A 27,734-nucleotide genomic window follows, 5' to 3' on the forward strand; every position below is an offset into this window, starting at 1 on the left:
TAGGTTTGTGATTCATTTTCTTCACAAGTTACGCACATCATTGTTTCAACTTTTATTTACAAAGTTCTGTGGTCACAGCTACAGGTAGGAAACTGGAGTTGAGTGACAGAGAACATTCACTTCAAGACAGGTGATCCAACCCTCACAGGAGACCTCAGGAGCTAAAAGCACAAAGCCCTAAACCCAAGTGCAATGGAGCTCAGTTAGCTCTTATTTCACTACCTTGTGAAGATGCTTGAAAGAATAAACAATGCTCCTTGCAAGGTGCTGAAGGTTAAGGAGGTGTTTAGCATTATATGCACCTATTGTAACTTATACATCAATATCTATTTGTCGTGCACTGAAACTATTTCCGTACAAAGTTGATGTCCTTTGGACCAGAAAAAACAGCATGTCAGTTTTAGGATAAAGAATTTTGGAATAATGGATGAAAAAACTCAGATGTGTCTTGCTAAATATCATCTAGTCCCTCCCTTGGAAGGAGAGTACTTAGCAAAATGTCACCTGTCAAATACTAATAATTTTTTAAAAATCTACATGACAAAAATCTCATGAAAATCGGATTAAGGAATTTGGAACAGTTGTAGAAATTCAGAAGAATAATTGAAAAAAGTCAATCTTCATTTTTCCTATTTGAAAAGTAGAGCTATCTTGACCATTATTATCTGTAGTATCTCACAAATTCTTCCACAAAATGCTTACAGTAGTAGCTACGATCAGGTTTAGCCACCCCACAGCATTGCCTTTACTACCCTTTAAGAAGCAGGCACTAATTCTAACAGCAAGATGCCCCTAAGATAAGTAGCAGTTGCTGCACACTCAGGTTTATTGGAATATGACTGAAGAATTCATACCTGACTTTACATTGTATTTTTTACTCAAGCATTTAAAGAAATCAGATCATCAAGCCCCCATCAAGGGGCAATGTGTCATTTTCCCTCTTGCAAAATGAGTATTGAAGGATGAATTTGGATAAGGGTAAGAAAACTGTCGTTTAAACCAAATCCTAGCAAGCATCTGCCTTACTTCAAAGATCTCATTCATGGTTTTCAGAGTCAAGGCAGTACATTGGTTATATTACTAAGGAAATATCAGCCCACATATTACAAGGAAAGATCAGCCCATGTTGAGAAAGAAGTGACAAGGCATCTACATGGTTAATTATAATTAAGAAGACAACACCATGTAAATCCTGTTACATATGTATAGCAAATACTTTACGTGTGAGGGAAGATTGTCCAAACAAAGTACACTTGGGGGGAAGAAAAGTCCAAGCAGCTGGTATGGGTGAGAAAATGCTAGAGGGTAAAACTCTACAGCAGGTCAGACCAGAGCTACCACAGAACATAGCAGGAAAACACAAGCACCTCATCTCCTCTGACTGCCTCGTCTACTGGCAGCTGTAGGAACAGCATCCACCAAATAACCAAGGAAAAACAAGTTCTTACCATTACAGTTCCAGCAGAACATCTCGGTGCAGTTTGTGCAAAGATCACATAATGCAATCGATTTGAAAGCTCAGGGGAAAGCTACCTCAGGAATACCAGCTGTGAAAGGAAATTAAGTGACAGGAAACCACCGAAATGAGAAAATGCAATGTGAGCATGGTCCTGTCGTTGCTTTTTTAGGGGTTATGTGCCCCCAAAGGAAGTTATTCAACATGGACATATTATTGCAGAAACTAAAATACAAGACAAATTAGTCCTTTAGGACACAGCAGCTTTCTCCAAACATGAGCTAAAGCAATGATCCTCACAGCAAAGATCGCTGGGATGGACACCAAGAGATCACAGGTCCTCTGGCAGGCTGTGTCAGCGAGCTGGAAATGTAGATGCTAGTGCATTGAGTTCGAGGTGATAAAACACATAGACCCCTGGCAACAGAAGGAGCAAATGGGAATCTCTTACTAGAATTTTGTAGAAAGTTTAAGTCACTTCAGTTGCAGCTGAGCAGAGAAATTTCTAGCTCCTGCTGGTCCTTCCGCTGCAAAGCAAAACAGGATTCCTCCAACACTACTGAGCAAATACAAATGTTTTAGTGCAGTACCAAAGGCTTGGGCTCACCTGCTTCAGGTTAACAAAAAGGTCCAAGAAAAGCCAACTGGCAGTTTTTCTAAACCCTCTGCTCTTTTCAGTCTCCTCAGAGAAAGGTTACCTGACTCTGGTCTGCCCAGCTACCACACCACCACATGCAGTGATTTGGGGGAAGAAAGAAAAAAGCACAAGTCTGACAAATTTTCCAGGTGGATAAGGGGCAGCAGAAAAGACCTGCCAGCACTGAACTCCTGTAGTCTTCACCAGACCCAACCTTTTTTTTTCTTCTCTGAAAGATTTATCCATTTCAGTTTTGTTGTCTCTCTTTCCCAATAAGCCACTTTCAACATAAGAGAAGTTCACTTCCCAAAGACTTTGTTCACTAAAATCATGGCCATCTTAGGCATCTGAAAGACAAGTACAGCAGAGGGACACAACTACAGATATGGGAGACAGAAATATACCACATGAACTGACAGAGGTAAAGACAGGCCATGCTACTTTCCCAAACCTCTGCCTCAGGACCCGTCAAAATGTATGGGCGGTAATCCCCTCATAATCTTGACAGCCAGTTGCTAAACCAGTTTGAGTCAATGTCTCTCATCTGCCAATTAGAAGAAAACACAGATGTTGTACACTTGGGTTACTTCTCACATACCTGAGTAGCTTGTAAAAAATGAGCAAGCGTGTAAAATGTTCATCCCCTTTGCATATGTACGCAAACAGCAGCTGCAGTGGGTACTCTGTACAGGGTGCAGCCCACGCTGGCAGAGCAGGAGGTGGAATACACAAAGATATATCTTACTTAGGAATGCTCACGTGCTGAGTTAAGTACTGTGATAATTACATCGTTAGTCACATTGACAAGTGGGTGGAAGAGGCTGGAAACATCTGATGCAGTTTGCTACAGGCAATCATAGATTTACCAGTGATGCATCTGTCACACATAAAGATGGGCTCAGACCCAAGCATCTGCAACAGCTCAACTTCAGCCTATTTCCCAGAAGTGAAATGGAACGAAGACACCAGCCCTGCATCCCCAGTGCCATAAACCAACCAAGACCCACTACCAACCTACCGCATGCAAGCAGCTGTTAGGATTTCACATACCCAAAGTATTCATCTGGGAAAGAACTTGCAGAGGCTAATCCTTATCTAGAGATCTGGGGATTTCCCTTCCTGAAATTCTCCCTAACATTACTAACTAGTTATCTAAGATTTGTATGTCCCCAATCCTGTTACACAGCATATCTCACTTGGCTACTGCATAACAAAAGGCTTGCAGGGTCAGCAGAGATCTGACAGCATTTCAGTAAATACCTAACCACTATCTTCAGTATCTCCCACTCACATGCTACCAACTCATCTCTGCAACAGTTTTCAATCTCCTCCAAAGTACAAAACTGAAAGTACTTCTGTTTGTCTTAACAAAATTTTACATGAGAGCTGATGGTGAAAAATTTGATCTGGTACCCCAGAGCACCAGCCCTTTTTTCACTACAAGCCTCAAAATTCCTCCATATAATTAGGACAGGGGGAGGGAGAAAGGCAAAAATGGTAGAAACCTGTATTAGGACACCTCACTTGCTGTCCTTGCAGGGAAGCCTGTGTACCCTTCCCAAGTGTAGAAGAAATTGTTACTAGAGAAGCCTAAGGCTTGTGAAGAGTTGATTTACTTGCTGCTTCCTGTGACAGGTCAACTTTCAGGAAACAGCAGTCTGTAGGAACATGCACAAAGAGGACAAGACTCACAGCAACAAGGTGAGGTGGGTTGTTTTCCCCAAAAAAATTTTATTTGAGAAAGCTGACAAAAGTCCCCCAACCAGTCATTACAGGTAAATCCACACCAGTGCCCCGCACCTGCTCCCCAGTAACTACACCAGTACAGCGAAGGTCAAAACGTAACACCAGAACGATGACAGTGTAACAGTCACCTGGGGAACTTAAGGCCTCACCATCATATTTAAGATAACTTTGTACTCAGATAGGGATGGGGAGAGGATATCAAAACAGACAGGACTGGAAAAGCCCCTTTCTTGTACTGTCTTCTCAAGTTATATAAAAACAAAAGCAAAACCTTAACAGATCTACAGGCTTCAAACTGTAGGACCTAAAACCACCTTCAAATGACTTCTGTAATTCAGTCCTGTGGCACTGCTGCTGTTGTGCACTGTAACAGCTTTCAAAAACACACAAGGATAAAATGGATGCAAGGGCGGAGGAGTGGACTTAGGATCCTAATATGGCTTTATCAAAAAACAAACAAATTAAAAGCAATCAAAGTACTTGCAGTGGAACTAACAACTCCAGGAACCTGGGAATGGCAAAGAACTAATGTATTTAGATGACAGGAGATCATCTTTACATCCTCTTTTCCATTGTCTCACCCTGGACAACTGTTTCCTTCCTAGTAATACATCAGACTCGGGTCAGAAATTATAAAACTATGCTTTTTTGAAACTGCTAGGCTGGGTCCAGGGCCATGACAACCCCATCCCTACCCAGAAGTATCTGGACACAGGACACCAGAATGTTGTGCTGCTGAACCACTTGCTCTGAAGGAATGCAGAGACAATGACAGAATTGTAATCACTGCCTAAAAACTGCAGCAAGTCCAGGAAGTTAACCTGCTTTTTCCCTGCCTGTTTTATTTAACATAGTGCCATCTGGACAGCTGAGAAATGGCAAGAAGCTGCTGGCTCTTGCCATCTAGTACTGCACAGGAAAATAACAGTTCTGTTGAGCGCACAGTTCAGACTGCCCCCTCATATGTAGAGCTAGCCTATTCCCAACCTGTACTGCCTTTTCTTTCATCCACATTTTTTCCAACTCCTCTGCTACCCTGCACAGCACTATTTGTACCCTCAGACCTCAATGCAGGGTTCAGGCCCTCATGTGAGCATCAGCTCACCTTGCTCTGAGGTCTCAAGATGACATTCAGCCAGCTGCATGGATAGATGAGAAGTCTCCTGCTCAATGTAAGACCAAGTTTCCTAGCATGACCTTCTCCCATCTGCTCTGTGACTGTATCTGACCGAGGCCTCCTGCACAAAAGGCTGTTCCTGACCAAGGTTTTCAGGAAAGCTGCTGCACCATTTCAAAACAAGAGAGGCAAATCCAAGACAAACGTGGGGGAAGGGTGGGACAAGGCTGGATAGCTTATCTGAGCAAAGCAGGCCTCTTTCCAAGCTCAAACACACTTCCAAGCCCGCCTTAGAAGGCTCCCCTTCCTCCAGGCTGAATCACCATATGCTCAAGTGCTCTGACCTGTCAGCACAAAGACACCAGCTCCCACAGGGAGAAACACAGAAGTCCACAACAGGGACCAAACCTTGGAAGACCCTCTATTCTCAGGCCCTGCTGGAATGACGAATCCTATTGCTTTGCACTCATCTCCATTTGCTCGAGGCTTAGATCCCAGCTGGTGAGGACAGGGAATCCCCCTGCTCTGCCCCGGTGTGACCTGCATGCCACCTAAAGAGCGCAGCAGGGTCAGGTGGTTCTGAGTAACACTGCAGTCACAGACAGATGGGAGACATCATCAAGCCATGATTATAAAAGGAGAATAGACAGCGCAAAAAACTTGCTGCAGCTGTCATGGAAACATCTTTTTTTATTTAATCGCTGCCCCAGGAATACCCAAACCCATCATGACCTCCCCCACCCTCAACATCCAACAGGATTTCACAAGTCCCCCATTGCCTCCGATGTTCAGGCTCCCCTCCCCCTTTAGGGTCCAAGTTCCTCCAGAAAAGCTCCAGTCAGTGGGTATCATCTGTAAGATGGCTCCAGGAGGCCATGGCTAGGTCCAGCGGTGTCCAGCTGGGTCTGAGAGGAGGGGGAAGAAGATTTGCTCCTTTACTCAATCAGCTTCTTGGCCTTGAAGAAGCGACGCAGGTAGAAAACCTGCCAGGTGGCCAGTCCGATGAGACAGCACATGGAGAAAATGCTGAAGTACAGAACCCGGGTGTTTGTCGACTCTGAAACAGACAACAAACCACTGCACCTGAGTCTGGCATTACAGGATGCACCCCAAGATGGCAAAGTTCCCAGGATTTCTTCTCCTCTGCCATGCAAAAGCCATATAACATGACGGCAAGGGCACCTGATAACCAGCAGCACTTGAGAATAAGAGCAGAGGGAACAACAAGAAGGATAATAAGAGGGAACAAGGTGAAGCTGTGGTTAATGGGCAACACTGAATGGAGCAGAGTAATTCACATTAGGAATGGAGACAGAAATGATTTCTAGAGACAGAACAACAAGACTCAGTGCAACAAGTGCAGTGACTGCTTCAGGTTTCCCTTACTAGGAACAGAACAGGCAGAGACCACTATAATTGCTTGATCTCCAAATGCTGTCCTAATAACACATTTAGCAGAAATGAGGGGTTTTAGAGTTCCATCCCTCTGAAGGGGCACACAGACTCTCACCATTTGTGTCCCTCATCTCCTCTTCTCGTTTCTTCATATAGGCAAAGTCGTTAACGATGGACTCTGAAAGATCTTCCAAGCGCCTCAATTCTACTTCCAGGGGTTTCAACTTCTCCACTTTAGCAATCTAGAAAACAGGAGAGTCAAATCACTGAACCAAAACCAAAAACTCCCACATGGGTTTTCACTGCCGTTTTGAACCACTCCTCCCCACATGCTACAGATCTGGGGCATCCTTCCCCTCGGGAAATACCTCTACAAGCCAGAAACTACCATTGCACAAAACACTATCACTTCTCCCACCTGTTTGCTGAAACACACTTTCCTACTACTCCTCCTACACAATGTAGGAGCACAGCATGCATGCAAGCACACTTCTTCCTTATTCGGCTTAATGTTAGCTTATTCACAGTTGGCTTCTGAGGAGTGGGTAGAAGATCTTGCCACATGACTAAACCTCCAGTGAGCATAAGTCACAGACTGAGATACAGGTGACTAACCTGCATATCTGTACAATACAGTCCCACAGGCTCACAGGCTATCAGCACCGAGACTCCCTTCGCTAATGCTCCAGAAAGCCCAGGCAGCCCGGTTCCCAGGAGCAGCGGCTTGATTATGCCACAAGATCTCGGGTTTTTTATCAGAGCTCAGACGGAAGCCGCAGGGCAGCCCAGGCTGTCGGCAAGGAGCCCGCAGCCAGCGGGCGGCGCTGCGGGGCCGCTGCCGGGCCCGCTCCCGTCGGGAACAGCCCGCGTCCCTCAGGAACGCTGGAACATCGCTCCTGGGCACAACGCCCAGCCCCACGGCTCACGCGCTTGGTATCCAAAACCAAAAACCCACTGCAAAATTATGTTAGAAAGCACAGCACACAAGAGCAATTGTTCAAGCTGAATGTGTAGACATGTGTCTCTGCCCCAGTTGTAGCTATAGACTGACACACGCGTCACATAAAACCTGTGACACAAGGACACTCAAGGGAAGCTAACTGCAATTCCTGACACTTCTGCAGCATGAGGTTTGGATAACTGCGGTTCTTGCAGAGAATTTGTCACTATTACCAAGAAGTGACAGGCCCCTGCCATGAAGGCCAGATGCTGTGTCTCAGGTAATGCAGCAGAAGAAAGATGAGTTACAGAAAACACACAAAGCACCAGCAGTTCACCACCAGTCTCAGCCTCACAGGATTATTCAGATATAAGCTGCATGATGCCCATCTCTCAGTGATCCATGCTGACAGGCAGGCAACAGGGTATCCAGCATGAAAGAATCCCCAAAATGCCACTTCCAGAGGCAGCTGCCTGGGCAACAGAGGCAGAGCTGAAGAGATGCTCGTGACCAAACCAGCTAGCTAATCAGCCATTCCACTGAAGGGTCTCCACATGACACACATATCCTGGCAAGCAGCAAGCCATCAAACAATCATCTGAGGATTTTTCTGCTGAGGCAAGCTGTATATTATAGCTCTGCCAGCACAGCAGTGTCAGTTTGGAGTGTGTTTGAGAGGAGGGGTAGGAAGGAGTAGGTTAACCCCCTCCTGCTTTCTAGCCAATAGGTTGTAATGACAAAATCCTGTGGCCTGGCCACATATCTGCCAGCAGAGAGCTTTGCTGAAAAACTGGCACCAGTGTCTGCATGCCTATAGCCCAGACTATGCTGACACTGCTAGGGCAGCAGGTCTGTAACACACACAAGGTCTTGAGTAGCTGTACTGACAAGCTAGCCCTGTGCTGACCAGCTCCATTATCTTCCTTGAGGGCTCATTTCCTCATCCACAGAAGGCTACAAGGGTTCCACTGGGAAAAAGCAAGGTTTATCTGCTCCATCTGCATCCCTTCAGCTGCTCTTAATAGATGTAGCTACAAACATCTAATAGCTACTTTTAGTCCTGCATGTATTCCAAGATGTGTATCCTGAATCACAGAATCAATTAGAGTGGAAACCACCTCTGAGATCAAGTCCAACCTAAGACCTAACACCACCATGACAACCAGACCATGGCACTAAGTACCATGTCCAGTCTTTCCTTAAACACCACAACCTACCCGGGCAGTCCTGGAACCTTTTACCCCTAATGAACCCAATATGCACAGCTGCTCCAAGAGATTTTGTAAAAAATGCCCACCAAGCATCTGAGGTGGTGGAACATCATCATTCCAGAAAGAACGTCTGGACCACCAGCACCAAGATAACAACTCCAATGAGCTTCCCAGAGATAACTTAAAGATTTGTCAAAGCCTAACTCTCTTCCTAGCATAGAAAGAGATACACTATAGCCAAGAATTGACAAAGAGTAGTTGATGTGGAAAAAAACCTAGATCATCAAGCATTCTTAGTGCCATCAGAAATCATTTCACTTTTCTATATCTTCATTTCTACTTCTTGAATGGATAAAGTTATTTCTTCCAAATCCAGATAACTAAGGTATGACATTGCAATTAGATCTTCTAATCCAGCTTAACTATTCCAGCTGCTTTACTCCAAGAATGCCTGGATCTATGAAAGTTTATGAAGCCAGACTTAGACAGTATCAGTGACCCTCATTAAACTCCCTGAATCAAGTCTCCTTGCAGCAATTCAACAAGAACTATGGCTGTACAACAGATCACTGGTACTCAACAATGAAGAACATCACAAGCAAAAAGCTCAGAAAGGCTGCAATTCCATGAGAGAAACCCGAGCAACATTTCTGCCCTCTGAGGCCTTACAGCAACCTGCCAAGTCAAAACTCACAACTTCTACAGCAAACTGAGAAGAGAGATGGTGAAAAAAAGAAAACACACTGCAAAGCAGTGTGGTTAAACATCTATAGCAGCTGTACAAACAATAAATCAGTTTGAGTCCTTTGCAGACATGCTGCTCAACAAGGCTCAATACAGTCTACCACTCTGAGAGGTCCTCACAAGTCAAGGATGCTTGCTGGGGCTGCCAAGATCTGCATTTGGTATCAAGTGGGACTGCAAGTCTAAATTCTTCATCTCTTGTACTCGTCCATGGATCTTTTCCCTCAATGAGCATGAGAGATGCATTTATTCCAAGAGTTTTATCAGTACAACCAGTGAGTATGTAGATAAACAGGCATAAGAGAACCTTTCTGCACAGCAACAGTGCTTCTAGGTAGCACTACAGTAATGTAACTCTGGAGTATGCTCTGGAGTGGTATTTAAAGGGATTCTGTACATTTAGCAAATACAATCCTTCCAGTTACACTCTCAGAGATTCACCCCAAAAAATCTCAACATCTTGCAATCCCTCAGCAGCAGGTTGACAGACAGCTGGCCCTATGAGTGCTCCACTCTTCCCTGACCCCAGGCACATTTTTACTCTCCATGTAGGATGTGCTCCAGACTGACTTAAACTATGATTCCTCTGCTCCTCCCTGACCTCAAGCACCTCCTTACAGCCCACACAGGAAGTGCTCCCAAACAATTTAAATCACGTAAGACCAGACAGCCCAAAGTTTGAAAGGATACAGGAACACCAGCACAACCATCTCAGAAATTTGTTAATTTTCTATCTGGAACCATGCGCAGCCTCCTCTGCTTCCTGCTCTCCTCTTTATGGCATATCCCATGCTCTTATGCACAGTGGACACAGCAATCATTTGTGAGACTCTTTCTTCACCAATAATTCTCATTTTCTTAGGCACAGGCTCTGTACTGGGGAATGACTGATCCCAAATTCTATTGAGCCAAAAGCATGATAGCTGCCATAAAAATTCAGCATTCAAACCAGACAGGACTGTCTCAGCCACAAAGTAACTGCCACTCTCCACAGCTGGCTCTTGGGCCTAAGCAAGCTGTGTCCTCCTAAGATGGAAATGTTTAGGTTTTTATGACTATTTCCAATGTCACACCTTCAAACCAAATACCCATTCCACAGTAGCTACTACTCTGCCAAACACCTTTACACTGATACACTGCCAGTTCTTAGAAACACACAAGTGCCATTTCAGGCCTGCTGAGCCAGTACATCCTACAGGCAGGAAGGTAAGATCAGGAACACTGAAACTTGACCTTTAAGAGAAGGTCTGATATTAACTTAAAATGACCTCTGCTGCTGGGGCTGGGGAAACTTCACATCTCAGTGTCTTGTTGCCTTTAATGCCTATGAAGCTGGGACATGCTGTCCTAGCAAAGAAATTCACACATTAGGCTCCAGTTCCCAGAACACAGAATTAATTCTAGTTGATGTTTGTATTTTTTTTTTTTCCCCTACCATAACAAAGCTTTGCTGCAATTGTAGTTTGCAGACAGGCTTTCATCACCACTGGGAAAAGAGCTTCCCATCACGAGCCCAGATCTACAAAAGGCATCACGTGAGTGCTGGGAAAGGGGAGCCTGCAGTGCAGGCAGCCAGGGAATGTACCTCCTCGTAGTTCTTTGCTTCAACGCCATGCTTCATATCCAGAGTCACGAGCTGGTCCGGCATCCTCCCTGTTCCTGGAAGCATAATGAAAGGATTCCTTGTGTGAAACATTCAGCCTGCCAGGAAATCACCAGCTCTTCCCACCAGTGAGGAAGAACTCAAATCCCTCCCCCCGCTCCCTCCATGTCTGCAGCTAACTGCGGAGGCAGTACAGTCCAGCCTAAAAATACAGAGACTTCACAATAAATCCTGCCTGAAGGAGAGCCTCCCAAAGATAATGAGAACAAGCTGTAACTAAAAGCACTCACTGAGTGTCTACAGGATGCAAATCACTGTAAAAACTGCAGAGGACTAGAACATGAATGCTATGCTGCTATGAGACAGCCTAGTGAAAGACAAGTCACCAGAGGGACAAATATTCAACTGGGAAACTCACGTTCACAGGAAGTGAACCAGCAATTTGTCAAGGTTACTGGGGCTGTAAAAGGCTTTACATTCAAAGGAGCAAATGATAAACTGCTCCAGCTGAGGAACATGACATGTAAGGACTACTGATCCTCACATGCTGGAATGTCTGCAGAAGCCAAGACAATTCCTTTACCAACCATCTCAGATACCCAAAAACCACACTGCTAATGCAAGCCCCAAGAGAGCAAGAGGCTTCTGAAGCTGGGAAAACACTGCCTCAGAGAGCTGCCAGCTGGAGCTGCACAAACAGCACACAAGGCTGCAGACACCAGCAGAGTGGGTATCTTTCAAGGCTGTAACCCCCAGGCTAGGGAAACTTGTGGCTTAGAGCTTCTTTCAACTGCTACAAACTGTGACATCTGAGAACGTTCATAAGAGGGGAAAAAAATGTCTAAGACAGTCGTATCAGATACTCTCAAAAATGCTGCACATCAGCTTACCTGAGTATTATTCTCTACTATACCACCCACCAAGAAAACGTCTGTATGTAGCACATTTCCAAATCCCAGCATGTTGGGACATACAGCTGTCCTCAACTGGCTGCCAGCAAAACACAAGGTCTGAATTTACTTAAACTATGAATTTCAGAGTCTTTATCCAGGAGCATGTCCAATACTCACATTTTGTCTTAGAAGACTGATAGGTGGGCATTACCTCAGTCCATAAACAAATTCAATGTACAGTTTATAATGGATTACCCCAGTTGAAAGATATTCCAGATCTTCAATACAACATCCCCAAATTTTTTCTCTACCCACTCACTGAACAGCTCTTCAACACCGGAGTAGAATCACCTTCTGCTGCTAGCAAGACAATGAATAATCTACTGATAAAATGGTGCATATCAATTATAAACAGCTTCTTAAGTCTCCTTACGGGAAAGCACTATATAAGACCCCAACAGATAATTATGACTAGGAAAGAATTTTATTGTTTTCTTATAAAAGACCAGTTACTGTAAGAAACCCTTGAAGTCCCAGCACTGTTCTTTAACAGACAGGCTGTATACAACCCCCAGTGCTCCCTTCCCCAACCACAAGTTTTGACTGCTTATGTCACACACATTACTGGCATGCATGGAGACAGACAGGTAGGACAGACAACAGTAGTTGCAGGAAAAAATTCACAGCACACAGTTCAGTGAGAGGTTTTTTTTTATGGTGCTCAAATTATAGCAACTTGAGTTGAGAGCTAAAGTTTGCAGGAAGAGATGAGAAAGATAAAAAGGCCAGTGAACAGAACTAGAAGAATTAATTTGCTAAACTGGAAGGGAGAGCTGCCAAGAGGCAGTAAGTAACCAGAAACCTTAAAGCTGCCAGGTGCAAAGGGATGGACAGCAGACATTTTGCAAGAGGTTAACATTGTCAGGAACTGGCAGGGAAAAACTCAAGCTGCTCTCCTGTAAGCTTACTAAGCCCAAGGCAGCTAGCTCCCTTCACACACATCAGATCCTCAGAAACCCCTTGCTTCTCCTTCAGCCAAGGCTCACCAGAGCAGGCTGGATTAGCAGCAAAGAAAAAAAACAGTCGAGATTCAAAGATCATGAACTAAACTGATACCTAAACTCCTCATGTCTTCAAGAGATCATCTCATCTGAACTGTTTTCTTGGAAATTAGGGGAGCTCTTAATTTGCAAAGTCAGTGGAAAAGTGGGATGGTTGAACTGAACATCAAAAAGTTTTCCCACAGGAATTCCAGAAAAAATGAGTCCTAACACTCTTAAGAAAGTTAGGGAAGAGAAGGATTACAGAAGGAGCCTTCAGTTAAAGATCAGCACACAGGAGAGCCCTAGAGGGAAAATGCGGTGAGGCCATGAGAGTAAATGTGCCTGGGAGCAGAAGAGTGCTCAGGAAGACCAGACCATTCTGCCGGGAAGAGGGCAAAAAGTCCATTATGCAAATACAGCTCCAAGAAGCACCCTAAGAACTTCTCCACTCTAATAAGGTGAACCTTTGATATAAGATCTCCTTCTCACTTCCCCTTCCTCATTTCTGTGGTTAGGGATTGAGAAATCCCAGTTGCTTGAACCCCTCAGATCCAACAGCTCTAGGCTTCCTCTACCAACAGTTTGTCTATTTCAATACTCCACAAACATCCACCTCGGCTGCTGCCTGAAGTCCTGATTACTCACTTCATAAGACCAGGAAAAAGACCCTAACTTTTAAAGAGAAACATGGGAATTAAACAGATTTGGTAAGTTGCCCCACTCCCATGCTGACCTTATAGAGGAAACAAGGTACTTCCTTGTGACGTGCTTACTTCTTTCCAAGTACCTTAACCAAGTCCTGCAGATGATCAAGCCTCAGAGTGTCACGTCCCTTACTTACATAATTCCAGCACAGACATGGGAAGTCTGGAGATATTCTAGGTGGAATTTGGGGCACCTGGGTCCAAAAAGAAAGCCTCCAAAAGAGGCTCCAGTTCTCAGCTGATGAGCTCTAGATTTTGGCAGCTCAGTGCCCCACAGGTCATCAAGGCAGAAACTGCATTTAGAAATACTTAATCCTCAACCATATTGAAAGCTTTAAAACAAACTTGCAACAAGGGAGTCAGGGAACAAACATTTGCTACAGTCAAAACAGCTGTAAGGGGCTCAGTCTAGGCAAGAAACCTCTGCTCAAAAGCACAGAACCAAGAGTCTAGACACAACTAAAGAAAGAAACCTTTCCCACTTCAGTGTGTGATCACATGGAAGCTATGAAAAGATTTGCAGGACTGTCTGGAGACTTCTCAAATACCCAGGTGTTGGTAAGTAAATAGCATGAGTGACTCCCAGATGAGTCACTAGTGCCTGTATGTCTCAATGTGTTAGGGACATTTGGAAGTCCTACCTTTGGAGTAAAACAAAAACATAATCCTGAGCACTTGGGGTCACTATTTTATCTGTAAAATACCACAGAAGAGGTGTTACAAGCCAGATACCTCCCAATCACAGCAAGCAATATAACTTTCTCTTTGTGTAAAATTCTCTTCAACTTGCAAACTGTTTGCATCTTACGTACGTAGCAAAAACAGCAAAACGGCAGCTGCCTTTCAACTGATTTGAGGAATGCTGCTAGGAATACTCTGTGAAACACTCTGGGGTCTTTTAGGGTAAGACCTAAGAAAAACTGGGCCCAAGGAGCAGAGCTCTGACAGTAACCATAAAAAGATCTAGCACCTACAAACTTGCATGTGCTCACACCACCACTGATGAGACTAGAGCCCACATGTTGCCACTTTCAGCATGTTTGTCCTGAAGTTGAGACGGGCATTCAAAGCAGTACATGCGTCACACTCACAGGAAACAAGCCTCTGCATTCGTTAGGCAACCATCCTTGTAGCACAAATGCAAAGCTGACATCCTGCTCATTTCCCCTTCCCTTTATTGACCACTTAAAGAGCAGTTGTGGGTGCAAATCAAGGACACATTCCCTATATACACACAATCCAACCTCATTAAATAGCTGTCAACCTATCGCAGGATAGCTGCCAAGAACATTGTGCATAGATCACATTCTACCAAATGGGGAAAAAATGGCCTGCTGGGGTGAAAGAGAGGTCCTGGAGATGATGGCACCCAGCTCTGTCCTGGCTCAACTGCAAGACGGGGAGAAATATGAAACTGGCAAAAGAAATGTGGTTTGCTCACTGGTACTGCCGCCCATTGCAACTGTGGTGACCTCTGCAGGAGAAATGCCCAATTCCCCTTTCACAGGAAACCCAAGTGCTTTACACAACAGCCACAGCAGATTACTTCAAATGCAACACACAGAGTGGATGTTCTGCAGTGAGACTGGCCACAACCTCCAGAAGATCTAAAAGTCAAAATGTGTTCGGGGGACCACACTCAGGATCACTTTACTTGTCTTCCTAACCCACATAGCTACACAAACTTGATCAGAAGCTAGAAACAGCCAGCACATCTTTCATTTCACTTACCCACAGGAAGCTTGCTCTCAAAGCAGGCCTCAAACATATCATAGTCTTCAGTGGTGAAGGCAAACTTGCCCTTGGTGGCATCCTCCTTGGCATACAGGATGTGCCCAGCCGAGTCAGTTATCTGTAAGAGGGACAATGAAGGTAAGAAACAGCACTTTGTTGCTGTGAGCTCATGCTGCCTGTGCAGCAAGAGCAATCCTAGCTCTGCTAGCATCTGCTGCCTTCAACAGTTTTTCTCCTTCTTTGTGACTATATCAATTCCTCCCCTCCTCATCCACACACCAGGACCTGACAAAGTCAGAGTGACTACAAAGTAATTATTGACTCTTAGATCCAAAAAACCGACAACCAACCAGAAAACAACAACCACCAAAAAGAAACCACCACCAAAAAGCAATTGAGCAACAAATCAAAAAAAAAAATCCCAAACTGAAAGCCACATTAATTTCTCTTCCTCTTATGAATCCCAAATACAGACTACATGTAAGAACTGTAGCTGAACCAAACTGTCATTCATTGCCTTTATTTTGCAAGCAAAATTCATTAATTCCCATAGCAACAGAGATAGGGAGAAGACTTATGGGACAAAAGAGTCACATTCCCCAGAAGATGAAACTGAGAAGGGTACGTCTAATCCTCTAGAAATGGATCATGAGTGTAGCCCTGAATTACACAAGGTTTGGGTGCCAAGACCCATGAAAGTGGCCACTTCAGACTACACAGACAGAATAATGATTGCTTGGCACTAACTCTATAAAACTACTAAAAATAGGCAAAAACTGTGGAAGACCTACAAAAATGCTTCAACGAAGAGTATAAAAAGAAAGGACACACATTTAATGACGCAAACTTGAGAATAATTGTGCTCAATTAGAGGCTCCATCCAGCTGAAACACTCTGACCAAGGAAAGGGGTGAAAAAACCAGGTGTTACAGCACTGCATGAAAATTAACAGCGTGTATTCCACTGGAATGCTTCCCATTTTCCCTTGATGCTAATTTTTAACAGGTATGTCTGAAACAGCACGGACACTAAAGTTACTAGGGGTCTTTGAAAATCTTAGAGATGAAGAAAGGAAAAAGCTTGGGAATAATTTTAAAGGTATATAAGACCAAATTACACAAAATAATATGAGGCATGGAAAAGGTAAGTCAGATATTCTACTTTACTCCAGCCTTTGTCCCTGTACATAGGCCATGCAAAAGGGCTATGTACCCAGAACTATTCTAAGGAAACATTCTTTCTTCTTATTAGAGCACTTAATTAACTCTCTAGCACTGGATTTGAAACAAGTGTGGACCTACCCATGGATGAGAGTAGCTGCATTAGGCAGGAAAAACAATCAAGTATATAAATTCTCACACTTTATGGTATAAACCATAGCAGGCAAGACTTTAGGAACAAGCTTCCTCTATATACAGATCATCCCACAATGGCCTGTTAGACGATTTGCTGTAGCTGCCCCTGCACCGTACATTGTCAGTGTCTGAGAACCAATGAGAAGCACTGTTCTCTGTGCAGCAGCTCAGAGCTGTACCTGTTTTCAAGTGGCAAGCAGATGAGAGCACACCTGTGCAGTCAGGCACAGGCAGCTGTGCTGCCCTCCCCTTGCCACAAGCCACCAGCTACCTCCTGTCTAGAAGCCACAGGCACTGCAAGGCACTGGGAAGCTTGGCCCAAGTGAGCAGGCCCATCTGCAGCAGAGGACTGTGTATGTTTGACCATGCCAACACAATGTAAAAGCCTGTGATTTGACCACCATATGGCACGTGCTGCTTAGTGGAGCAGTCATGATTAACCAAGATGCCTTATCAGCGCGACACCATACATTTTGCACACCGGGTTCTCCATCACAAAAGTAGTCAGAACAACATAGCTCTCAGATGCCCCTATTAATTTGAGCACTATTTTCCTCTGCCTTTGTAGACACCAGAACGAATCTTTATGCAGCTTGATCCATTTTTGCCCTTTGCAGCTCATGAACAGCACTCTGGACAGTAAAAGCTCTGCTATCCACTTTCATCAAAACTGAATAGCATTACCCAAATCAGCCAAATACACTGCCTATTCAGCCGGGTGTGCGAGGGCGGGAGAAGCTGATAATAGCCCAGCCAGAACGCTTGTGGGGGAGTCGACCTGAAAGGGATTTTTCATGCTATTCTAACGTTATTTACGGTAAGGCAATCCCCTACAGACAGGGCATTGTTTGCCCTTGACAAACAGCCCGATACCGTCGGGCTCGACAATGGGGCAGAGGCACGTGGCTGCCAAAAGAGAGCTCAGGGGCCCTCGGCTCCCCCCGCAGCAGCCAGCTGGCAGAGCCAGAGGATTCCTGCAACACAGAGGGTGCCACTGTTAGAGCTGGGTGATCACACACACAAATCTCAGCTCACCGGCAGGAACCGAACTGAGCCTGGACAGAATTAGCTACCAACCTCCTCCCTCCTCTGTTCGGTGGCCTGATCCAAGGGGCCACAGCAGACCATCCAGTGCAGAACAGTGAGTACCTGCAGACATCATGTCCTGAACTGACCCTTCCCACACAGACCACAGTGAAAGCAGGCACCTCTCAGAGAGGTTCCAGCACTTATAGCAAGCACAGCATATTGGAAGGACACAGCACACCTGAACAATAAGAAGGAAAGCAAGAGTTGCATACATTATTTTTTCTCCTTTGTAGCTTTTTAAACTGTACAGGGCTTTTAAAAATTATTTCATTTTATGGTTCGAACAAAAAATAAATTCTATAAGCAGTACCACCTGGATATCAGCTTCATCAGCAAAGCCAACCAAGACTCAAACATGGGATTCACTGGCTCACCATCACCTCCTTAGAGAAATCCTGTGTCATAAAAGTGAATTTTGGAAGAGACCTTGGGGTCACCTGACCTAAGAGTGGGCAACCTGAGAACCAGGAGGCTTGGTTACCAAGCAGTAAGAGACAGATGGGAACATGGCACTCCATCTGAAGTCCACGTGCCTTACCAAGCAAATACTACATCAACATTTTAAAGCCTTAATACTGCTTGGCTCTGCCTCTACACAGACAAGTTCTCCCTCACAAATGATGCAAGAACAAAAGAACATTATTTTTAAAAAATACTACAGAAGAAGCCTTCTCTAGCCATAACCAAGCACAACTGACAATAATGCCAGGGCCTTCAGGCATTGGTAGGCAGATGCTGGAAAGGCAACCTGATTTCAGGAGCTCTAAAATACTCAAGAACACCAAGTTCAGATCCTGAGCAGACCATTCTGTTTCTGTTTGCATTCTTACTACTGAAACCTTTGGGAATGTAGACAGAAATAAAAAAGGGACAGAAGGCTGTTATAAACTCGCTATTTAGCAACAGACCTTATTCAGCTAGGTTGGAATTTTGAAGAAAGCCTAGGAAAGGCAGACTGTGGGCAGAATTAAAGTGAAGCTATTGAATTAAAGTGAAACTGTTGAAGTTTTCTAGCCGTATCACACACGTGTATTAGTCACGTATATTCTGCCAACCCTGTACTTCCTAAAGATCCTTCAAGATAATTTTCTTCCCTGCAGCAAACATCTGCCCAGCTAAAATCCATGCAAGCCACGACACAGCAAGATGAGAACAGTCATTCTGTGTACCAGAACACGGTTTCTCGGCCCCCATTCCACTGTGCCAGGATCCCGTTGTGCCAGGCCCTACGCATGGAGGGAGCCCTCGGAAAGCCACGTCACCATAACCCTTTCCTGCTCACGCAATGTCAGCAGCCTTGGTACAGCTTTATCGGAGCGGCCCATCTCGCCAGGCACCGGATAATCTGCATCGTGTGCGGATTAAATGGCAGACTGCGGGACGGGCCGCTGCAACTCGATCTTTGGGGAGAAAAAGCTCCTATTTGGCTCAAGCTAAAACGCTGCCCTGGTCCCTCGCTGCCCAGCACCCGGAGCTCCTGGGCAGGCTGGTGGCCCCTGGCACAGGGCGAGTCCCGCGGCGCAGGCCGGGCGGCTGTCGGCTCACGCGTGGGCCGGTGTCACGCGTGGAACACGTCACCCCTTCCTTCCGTCCTTCCTTCCCCGCCCCGCACGGCCGGCGAGGGGAGGCGGGGCCGCGCCGCCCGCCCCGGCCACCCCCGCCCCCCCGGCCGGCGGGGGCCGCACCTTGAGGTTGGCGGAGGGTCCGGTGGAGGAGCCCGGCGGGGCGCTGATCTCGTACTCGCCCGTGACCAGCGTGTCGCGGTGGATCTCCTCCCGCAGGCACTTCCGCGCCTTGCCCGGCAGCTGAAAGGAGATGGGCCGCGCCGGGCCCGGCAGCAGGAGCAGCAGCAGCAGCGGCAGGAGCGGGGCCCGCCCGAGGCGGGGGCGGCCGGGCAGCGGCGGCAGCGGCATGGCGGTGGCTCCGAGTGCGGCGGGCCGGGCCTGCCTCCGCCGCACGTGACCGCCGCCAACGCCGCCGTGCGTCAGCGCGGGGCGGGGCCGGGGCGGGGCCTCGTGAGGGAGTGAGGGCCGCGGGCATGGGGCCCGACGCCTGACCCTTCCAGGAGGCTGTTTCGTTATAAAACAAATGAGTAATGAAGTTAATCCAGTAATAACGGACGGAAACGAGTAATAATGGTTTCGCTGGTTTAAGAGTTGGAAAATTAGAACAAAACCAAACCGTGCTTTGAGGCGGAGGAGCATTCTAGGGATGGATGAGCAGTGTGAATTTCCGTGAGACTGCCTCCCAGCTGAAGTCCTTCACTGGGAGAGACACTTGCTGTTTATTGTATGGGTTTCTTTTCATTTTTGAGGAGTAACTTCCCTCTTGACTTCTTCACACAAGAAAATTCAGTTTCATCAGATGTCCCACTTCTTTGCGTCAATGCCTTGCAAACACCATTCAATAGGAGTATCCAAGTGTTTTTAACAGCAAATAAAATTATGATGATTTTTGAAAACAGAGCATTACTTTTTTCTCTCCTTTTCCAGCATATACCCAGATCTACTTTCTCCTTTTTTTTCCTCTTGACATATTTTACTCTTTAGGAAGGCGGCATTAAGCGACCACTGACCAGCTTTGGGCTGCTGTTTTCCCTGGCATCACATCATCTCCATTCCCAGCCTCCTGGCCTGGTAGTGGAGCTGCCAGGAAGAACGCACACAAGTGGGAGCACTGACTTGTTCTGCAGCGTAACCTGCAAACAGGGAGGAGGAAAATTGCACAGGTGTGTGGTTATGATCACCGCAGTCAGCTCCTGAGATCAGCTGCAAATATTTGGGTGTGCTAAGATGTAAGGAAAAGCAGGAAGAAAGAAATGGATAGAAGCATTGCTAGAAAGCGAAATATCTTTTTTTTATTTCCATTAGCTTGAGTAAAAAAAAATACACCATTTTTCCACTTTTATTCCTTAAACATCACCAGCTGTGTTCTCTCTCTGGTGAAAACATGTATTTAATGATAAGCAATAACAAGGAGGTGGTACAAAATTCAATCTAAAGAGGCTTTAAGTGGCAAATGTCATGCCTGGATGTTCACCTGCAGAGCATTTTAAAGAAAGTTCAGTGCTTTTGTCTGCTTGTGCTCATATTCACTGAGAAAATATGATTAAACTCTCCTGCAGGAACAGGCACTAAACCCAAATGTACAGAGGTGGAGTGACCTCATTGCTTGGAGGGAAATAAAAAAAACCTTCACAAAGAAAAAAACTTTCAGAAAAAAAAACCCAAAACAACAAAAACCTCCCAGCACTAGACCTTTGCCCTTACTTTAAGCTCCAGTTTATTGTTTGAAGTGGGATTTACAGTCACTTGATAGATGTTTCAGTACATTTTTATTTTTCTTATCAGTTCACAAACCTTCCCTTACTTGGACGATTAAATTATTTGGAAACGTAACCATAATAAAATAAATATTTTGCCCTTTCTGCAATATGCCAAAGTATATTTGCAAATGAAAACATTCTTTCCATTGCAGCACTTAAGGCAGAAATAGCTATTATTTCACAAACTTTAAGAAACACAGATTACTAGAATATGAAGATATAAAATTCCTGATGAAACAGGCACAGCACGACAAATTTCTTCATGCAAGAACATTCCTCAAACCAGTGATATGTATCCAGCCTTGTAACATGTTTAAACCATTCAATAATCTCTTATTTTCCAGAGAAAGTTGCTAATTCATGTTAAAGTAGCCTCGTTTTCTAAAATCAAAATGTGAACTCAACCATCAAAAAGCAAATAAACGACTGACTACAATCCCTTCCTGTTGTGCCCATTTTGTCATGGTACATTTTTAGATGAGTTACATTTATGACCAACAAATTTATCCCCTGCTTTCTGTTGTAGTCTCCTCCTGTGGATGTATTATTCTAGAAACTGCCACACAGGCAAGTTCAGACCTAATTATAAAACCCCCTCCAGAGATCCTTTAATGCCTCAGTGTGTTATGAAATAAAATGGTACAGAGCTGCAGTGAGTCTCTTCACAATCCCCAGCTTTTGGCTTTAAAGCACTTAAACATGCAATGGGGCAATCTCCCTTGAGTGTGCAAAGTAACTTAAAGCAGAGGGAAAGCATTTGAAGATCCTTTCAGTTGCAGGTTAGGAAATAACAGTCTTGCAGGGACATGCCTTAATGTTTCCACATAGTGGAGGCTAACAAAATTAAATGCTTCCTGTAATTCAAAAACCCTGAACAGAGGTGAAGGAGAGATTGATAACTTGTTACACAACTTTCCACATGAAGTGATGACCTATTTTAGCCTAATCTGCTGTGTTAAGCATTGTGGGAGCTCAGCAGTCAGCTGGAAGCAGGTTCTCACTGCCGCCAATCCATAGGCAAATGGGTGTATCCCCAAAGTAAACATTAACATCAGCTGCCAATCATGACACACTGACAAGATTCAAACCATTTTGTCCGTGTGATAAAAGATACCTTCTATCTTTCCAAATATCCCCAATGCAGTTTTACTGCTGGCTTGAATATGATGAAGAGGGCAATGAATTATTCAGCTTTCAGTTCTGTTTTATGAAAAGAGCAATGGAAACCTTTGGGTGTCTCTATAGTCTAAGACAGCAAAGGCCATTGAAGAAAATATGCCTCTTCCCACCAAATTTCTAATTTTTCCCATCTGACAAAGTTCACAAAGTGTTAGCAGTAGTCAATTCCTGCCACACCAGAATGTATCTTTTATCTATGGTAAATGGAAGAAAACAACACTAATTTGCTCTCTCCATGAAACAATGTGTATGAATTACATAATTAAACCTTTATTTTACTGCTTCTGCGTCAGCTGCTGTGGCATTTTTGCATTTTCTTCTTTTGGACAATAAAAAGTTGAAACAATGTTCTTCCTAAAAGCTATTCTAGACTTACTTTTATGCTCTAATCCTTTTGCATTCTGCCTTGCACCTGGCAATCTGCTACAAGCCACTGAGAAAATTCTATAAAAATTACATATGCTTTACAATGCTAATCAGTGTTTTTACTAACCATGTGAAATTATCCATCCACCACTTCTGGAAAGTGCAAGGCCACTTCTTTTAAGGGGCTATATTTGAACTCATTGCTGGGATGTAACTCTCACAGTCATCATCATGATCACAATCCAGACAGAGATGTTATTCGATCAACTAAAAATAAATCAGTGGTTTAACAGCCATAAAACAGCATTGCACTGCTTTGTCTCTCCTGTAATCTGTCCCAGAGATCACATATACTGTGTGCTGGACATACAGATAAAATATATAGTGTTTGGGTAAGAGGCATGGAACAAAACAACTTTAGATATCAAGAATCATTTAAGTTGAATCCTTTGAGGAGACAAACTATTGTTACAGTACATTTGTATGTATTTGCTTCCATTTCATCAAGTGACTAAAGTTATTCCTACAAAGTACTTTAAAATCCTGTAAGGATATGAATTGTTTGAAATCAAGTGTATGAGGCTTATTCTAAATTATGAGTTCATTTAGGGAAACAAAACATCCTTCATCAAAGACAGCCCAGATTCAATCACAAACAAACCACTTTAAGGAAGTGAGCATTTGTGATTCTTCTCTCATCTCTCCCCAGAGCTTTTCCTGCTGCCAGGCAGGTTTTCACCTTTTAAGTAGTAGCCTGACAGCACTCTCATCTTTTTGAGGAAACCTCCCACTTCACTTCCCAGCAACTTTCACCTACTGCCCTCCTGGAGCTCAAGGGAAGCCCCGTATCTTTTTCCATTCCCAGTGGATGGCTCCAGGAAAAGCCCTGCTTCTCCCACATCACCAGTGGCATGAACTGTGTTAGCTCCCTGTCCAGCAGAGGCCTGCTGGTCTTTCCTGTTCACCAGCAACGGTGTTGGGATTAGCTTTTCCAGAAAACACCAATACAGAGTTCACCTAGAAACCCTCAAGTTCTGCAAGAAGCAGCTGGCTTGTTACCTCGTCTCAAGCCTCAGCCCTGTCCTCCTCTGACCTTTGTGATAAACATGCCTCTGCTCAGGGAGGGTAACAAATTACTGTTTACACAGGCTTTCAAGAATCTCTGCAAAAGAGGTTTTGTTACCTAAGCCACAACTCTAAAAAAATAGAAGCTTGGGATACTGTCTTGTCTCAACAGGCAAACTCTCCAGTGTTGTCATACCATTGACATTCTTTCAGTTGTGAATCATACTGCAGGCTCAAAACAACACAGAAGAGCGTACATTTGATGTTTGGGGCATAACTTTATAGTTATTTTTTCTTAAAAGCCTGCTGTTGAGATCCATCTGATTAAATGCACATCTCTGCATCTCATGGGCCATGGGAGCTGCATCCTCCTTCCAAGCAGTGGAGAGAAGGAAGTTATCCTAGAGACGTCTTCTCATCCTGAACCAGACACCCAAATCTGGTGAGATAAATTTTATTCCAGGTTTCTTCAAACTGAATTTATGCTGAAAACCAAGGGCTAATCAGCAGTTACATTGTGTATTGATGCTCTGCACAAGTCTGACTGAGCTGTGTCCTTGCCTGTGTAAGGTGTAGAGCATCTTAACTAAGAGGTGATTGGTCAGGTTAGTCAGCTCGAGTCCTCATTCACCTCATCCCTGCCACCTGACAGGGACCCTCAGGCCAGCTTCCAGACCACTCAGACAAGTTACTCCACTGTCCTCTTTCTGATAAAGGCTAGAGATGGATATGGCATAGGACAATAGAGAAATCCACAGCAAAAGGACAGCACATTTTTACTCCAGCATGAAACAACTATGAGTTAGACCTAACCAGAGGCCCTCAGAAGAAGACCCACTATCCTTCTTAAAACATACATTCACTTTTAAAAATCTGGATCTTTCTACCAGCAATATAAATTTCAATGCTTTTTAATATCACTGAATTCTTTTAATCAGATGCTTTCCAGAGCTGCTATCCAATGCCTGTAAAGGTATTTCCTTAAAATCAGTTTCAGATTTTGGTAACTGCAAGCCAGTGACAGAACTTGTCCTCCAGTTGTACCTGATGGGAACATAATCAATTTCACTCTGAAGAAAGGTGGCTGCCTAAGCTGCGAGGAGACAGCAACTGAGGGAAATAGATGAGGAAAAATACCAGGTTAGGTATCAAGAAAGGCTTAAGTATTAGTGTGTCTAAAGGCAATTCTTTCAAATGATTCCCAATTAAGACAAGCTGTGACTTCAGTGGTATTTTTAAAAGAAAAATTCTGAACTGAATTCTTAATGTAACCATCCAGAGAGACTTTCACCTGTCAAAAGTAATGTGAAAAATACTCAGGAATTAAAAAAGTAAACACTCTTGTGTAGGCTTTGCACATGACAGCAAGAAGATTTTATTGTGTAGGAAGCCTGAAGTCTTTTTATTATTCTATGACAGTGATGATTAAATGTTGAAAGGTTTTGTTACTAGAGGCTGTATTTCTTCAAGGTCTAATTTTAATTATTTTTAATTTTTCTGATATTTAGCATTTTTATCTGTCTGTTCTCAGACCTTTCCTTCTTATACATTGAGAGTAAGTGCAAGAACACTGGAGAGGAAATACCAAGACAATAGAGAGCTTGGATTTCTAATTTGAAACACAAAACTAATCTCAGCTGTAGCTATGGAGCCATGATTTCTGAATTATATTATCCTCATATCACCTGGTAAGAAAAAAAGGAGGACATCTATGTGCAGCAACACTATCTATTTCAAAGATACTGTCATGCTAGATTTAACGGAGAGTACCAAACCAGGCTCCCCACTGATGAAATTCATGAAATAACACTTCATGAATTCTTCCAGACTGACATATTTTTTTCAACTCAGAACAACCTTGCTGATTGTTTGGAAATTAACATAAAGAACATTCCTTCCTGCAACTCATCAGAATGACCAGCATCTAACAAACGGCATAATGAATATTAGCTCTTGTATATCAACAACGCAGCTGAATGCTCCCAGTTCTTGGAGGAGGCTTGGCAGCAAAGGCAGCAGTTAGATGGGATGTTTATTGGATGTCTTCCACCAGCTGCACTGCGTGGTGGCTTAACTGTTAGATTATAAATATTTCCCCTTGTGAAAAAGGGAAGTTGGCTGGATGAACACTGATTCAGCAGGACATATTCATAGACTCGGCAGAGATTGGTGTGCAAGAAAGCAGGAATGGGAAGCATTGAATTAGGCCTGGGAAGTCCCCTCTCTCCACAGGCACATGAGCAGAGCACTTATCTCTGGAAGCTAGTCAGCATGGCACGTGGGCAATAGGAATATTAATAACTCCTCTACAGCAAGATTTCTGGGGGCAGGGTGGCTCACCCAAACCACAGCCTCCGTGGCCATTTGGTGCAGATGGGCAACTTCTGCATTGAGGAGTTCCTTCTGCAAAGGCAAACTGAGCTACTGGGCCGGGTGGGGTGCAGGGGACACCTCAAAACCCAGGGGAGAGGTACTTTGGAGATACTGTTTTGCTCACTGTTGGCCATAGGCAGCAAGTCCCTAAGTCACTCCTAAGCATCGTACCCAAGGCCAGTGGGCCATGTGAGCCTTGCCAGTGTGCCTGTGTCAGTGAGCCCCACAGACATGGCTGGCCATTGTAACATCTGATATGGAGAGTATCAGTGGACAGGCCTTTTGGAGAGCTGCACAAGGAACACATTCTAGCTGGAGGGAATGGAAGAACACCTGGTGAAGATGGATAGGATGTGTAATCGCAGGTTCTCATCCATCTTGCACCATGGGTATGAAGGCTAATGAGGATCAAGTGGTAAGAGCAAAATGGAAATTTCCTTTGCCCTGCAGAAGCCTTCCCCAGAGGTGTCAGAGTAGTGGGATAGCTCTGGAGTTTGTCTCAGTGCTGGCTTTGTGCAAGTGTCTCTGACTCACCAGGGCAATTCTGGACCAGGGGGTTTTCCAGGAGGCAGGGGCTGAAATCCCCAGGGATGTTGGTCTAGACAGGGTGCTCTTCCCTTTGACCTCATTGAGGGCCTCAGCTTCCCCTTTATGCAAGTAACAACTGCTGCCAGGGCAGCTTATTTTGAGCTACAGAACAGTTACGAAAGAGAAATATGCTGAGGGTTTGAGGAAAAAGATGCTCCTGTTCTAAGTATCCTTTTCAGACCACAGTTGTGCCAGGACACTCATTGCTGCTGCTCACAGGAAACAATTTTTATTCGTGACATCTAAAGAGACTCAAACAGGCTGAGAATGGCTCTTTGCCTGACACTGGACTAGAGCTCAGAGCTAGTAGAATGATCTCCATTTCCCCCAGGATAATCAGAGGGAAATCCCAGTCATTAAGTCTTCTGTCAAGTGTTGACGTAAGAGGGATTGCAATTTAATCCTGCTTCCCATTCATCTCATCCCAGCAGAGATCCCGCTGGTAAAACCAGTCCTCCAACAGCCTCAGGAAAATCCCAGACTGTATCACAATGCTCTCCTGCCCTTTCCTGCAACAAATATGCCCTGATATTTCATGTGCATGTGTTACACCTTCCAATCCTCAAGAGCTGATTTGTAGAAGGCACAGACAAGGTGTGAGCAGTGGAAGCACAAAATGCTTACAATATTCTGGGCCATGGAGATATATGACCCTCTCTCCACTTTCACAGCAGCTTGTCCCTGGCTCCCTCAGCTGCCTTTGGTGTCTCATAACTCTTCAGCAACAACCAGCCTGGCTTGAGCAGGGCTGACTTGTGGCTTGTGGGGAAAGGACAGGTTTTGTGGCTCCTCCTAGCCTGTCCCATTCTTGCTGGCCCTTTCAACTTCTGTCTTCTCTCCTCTCTCAGAGGCTTTCTGCTACAAATAAACAAGCAATTTCAGTGGAATGAAAGAACCTGGGCAGCAAGAAGATGAATGCCCCCTGCCTAGTGGCAGGAGCTTTGCCTGCACATGGGGTCACTGTCATGGGCAGCACCCGGCAGGACCCACTGGGATTAGCACTGCAGGGGTATGAGGCTGCACTGAGTTGTGCACTGCGGAGTTTGTGGCTGGGGGAGTCACACAGACCTTGGTAGCAACCAGGGAAGCTGGATTTTGCTGTACAGTCCTTTTATTCCAAATCACATTTTCTGAACTGCCTCAATGAATACACAACACCAGTCTGTGCCAC

The 27,734-nt window shown here is 44.7% G+C and overlaps 1 protein-coding gene across 1 annotated transcript; it reads right to left on the minus strand.

Annotated features, from left to right (window-relative positions):
* Positions 1–3,788: 3,788 nt before the first annotated feature.
* On the minus strand, positions 3,789–19,647 carry TMED10 (transmembrane p24 trafficking protein 10). The gene is made up of 5 exons (XM_058835285.1): positions 19,353–19,647; positions 15,221–15,341; positions 10,832–10,905; positions 6,467–6,593; positions 3,789–6,013 (listed from the first exon to the last, which is right to left on the minus strand). Exons 1-5 carry the CDS (start codon positions 19,578–19,580, stop codon positions 5,892–5,894), a joined length of 672 nt encoding a protein of 223 aa, XP_058691268.1. The 5' UTR covers positions 19,581–19,647; the 3' UTR covers positions 3,789–5,891.
* Between the last annotated feature and the right edge of the window lie 8,087 nt (positions 19,648–27,734).

This window comes from Poecile atricapillus, chromosome 1 (genome assembly GCF_030490865.1).
Source record: "Poecile atricapillus isolate bPoeAtr1 chromosome 1, bPoeAtr1.hap1, whole genome shotgun sequence".
Lineage (NCBI taxonomy): Eukaryota > Metazoa > Chordata > Aves > Passeriformes > Paridae > Poecile > Poecile atricapillus.

Excerpts from the sequence above, each read along its gene's own strand:
- TMED10 (XM_058835285.1), bottom strand. The coding sequence starts at position 19,580 with ATGCCGCTGCCGCCGCTGCCCGGCCGCCCCCGCCTCGGGCGGGCCCCG. Across the intron at positions 6,594-10,831 it reads AAGCAAAGAACTACGAGGAG|ATTGCTAAAGTGGAGAAGTT; the intron begins GTACATTCCCTG and ends CCTGTTTTCTAG. Across the intron at positions 6,014-6,466 it reads GGAGATGAGGGACACAAATG|AGTCGACAAACACCCGGGTT; the intron begins GTGAGAGTCTGT and ends TGTCTGTTTCAG.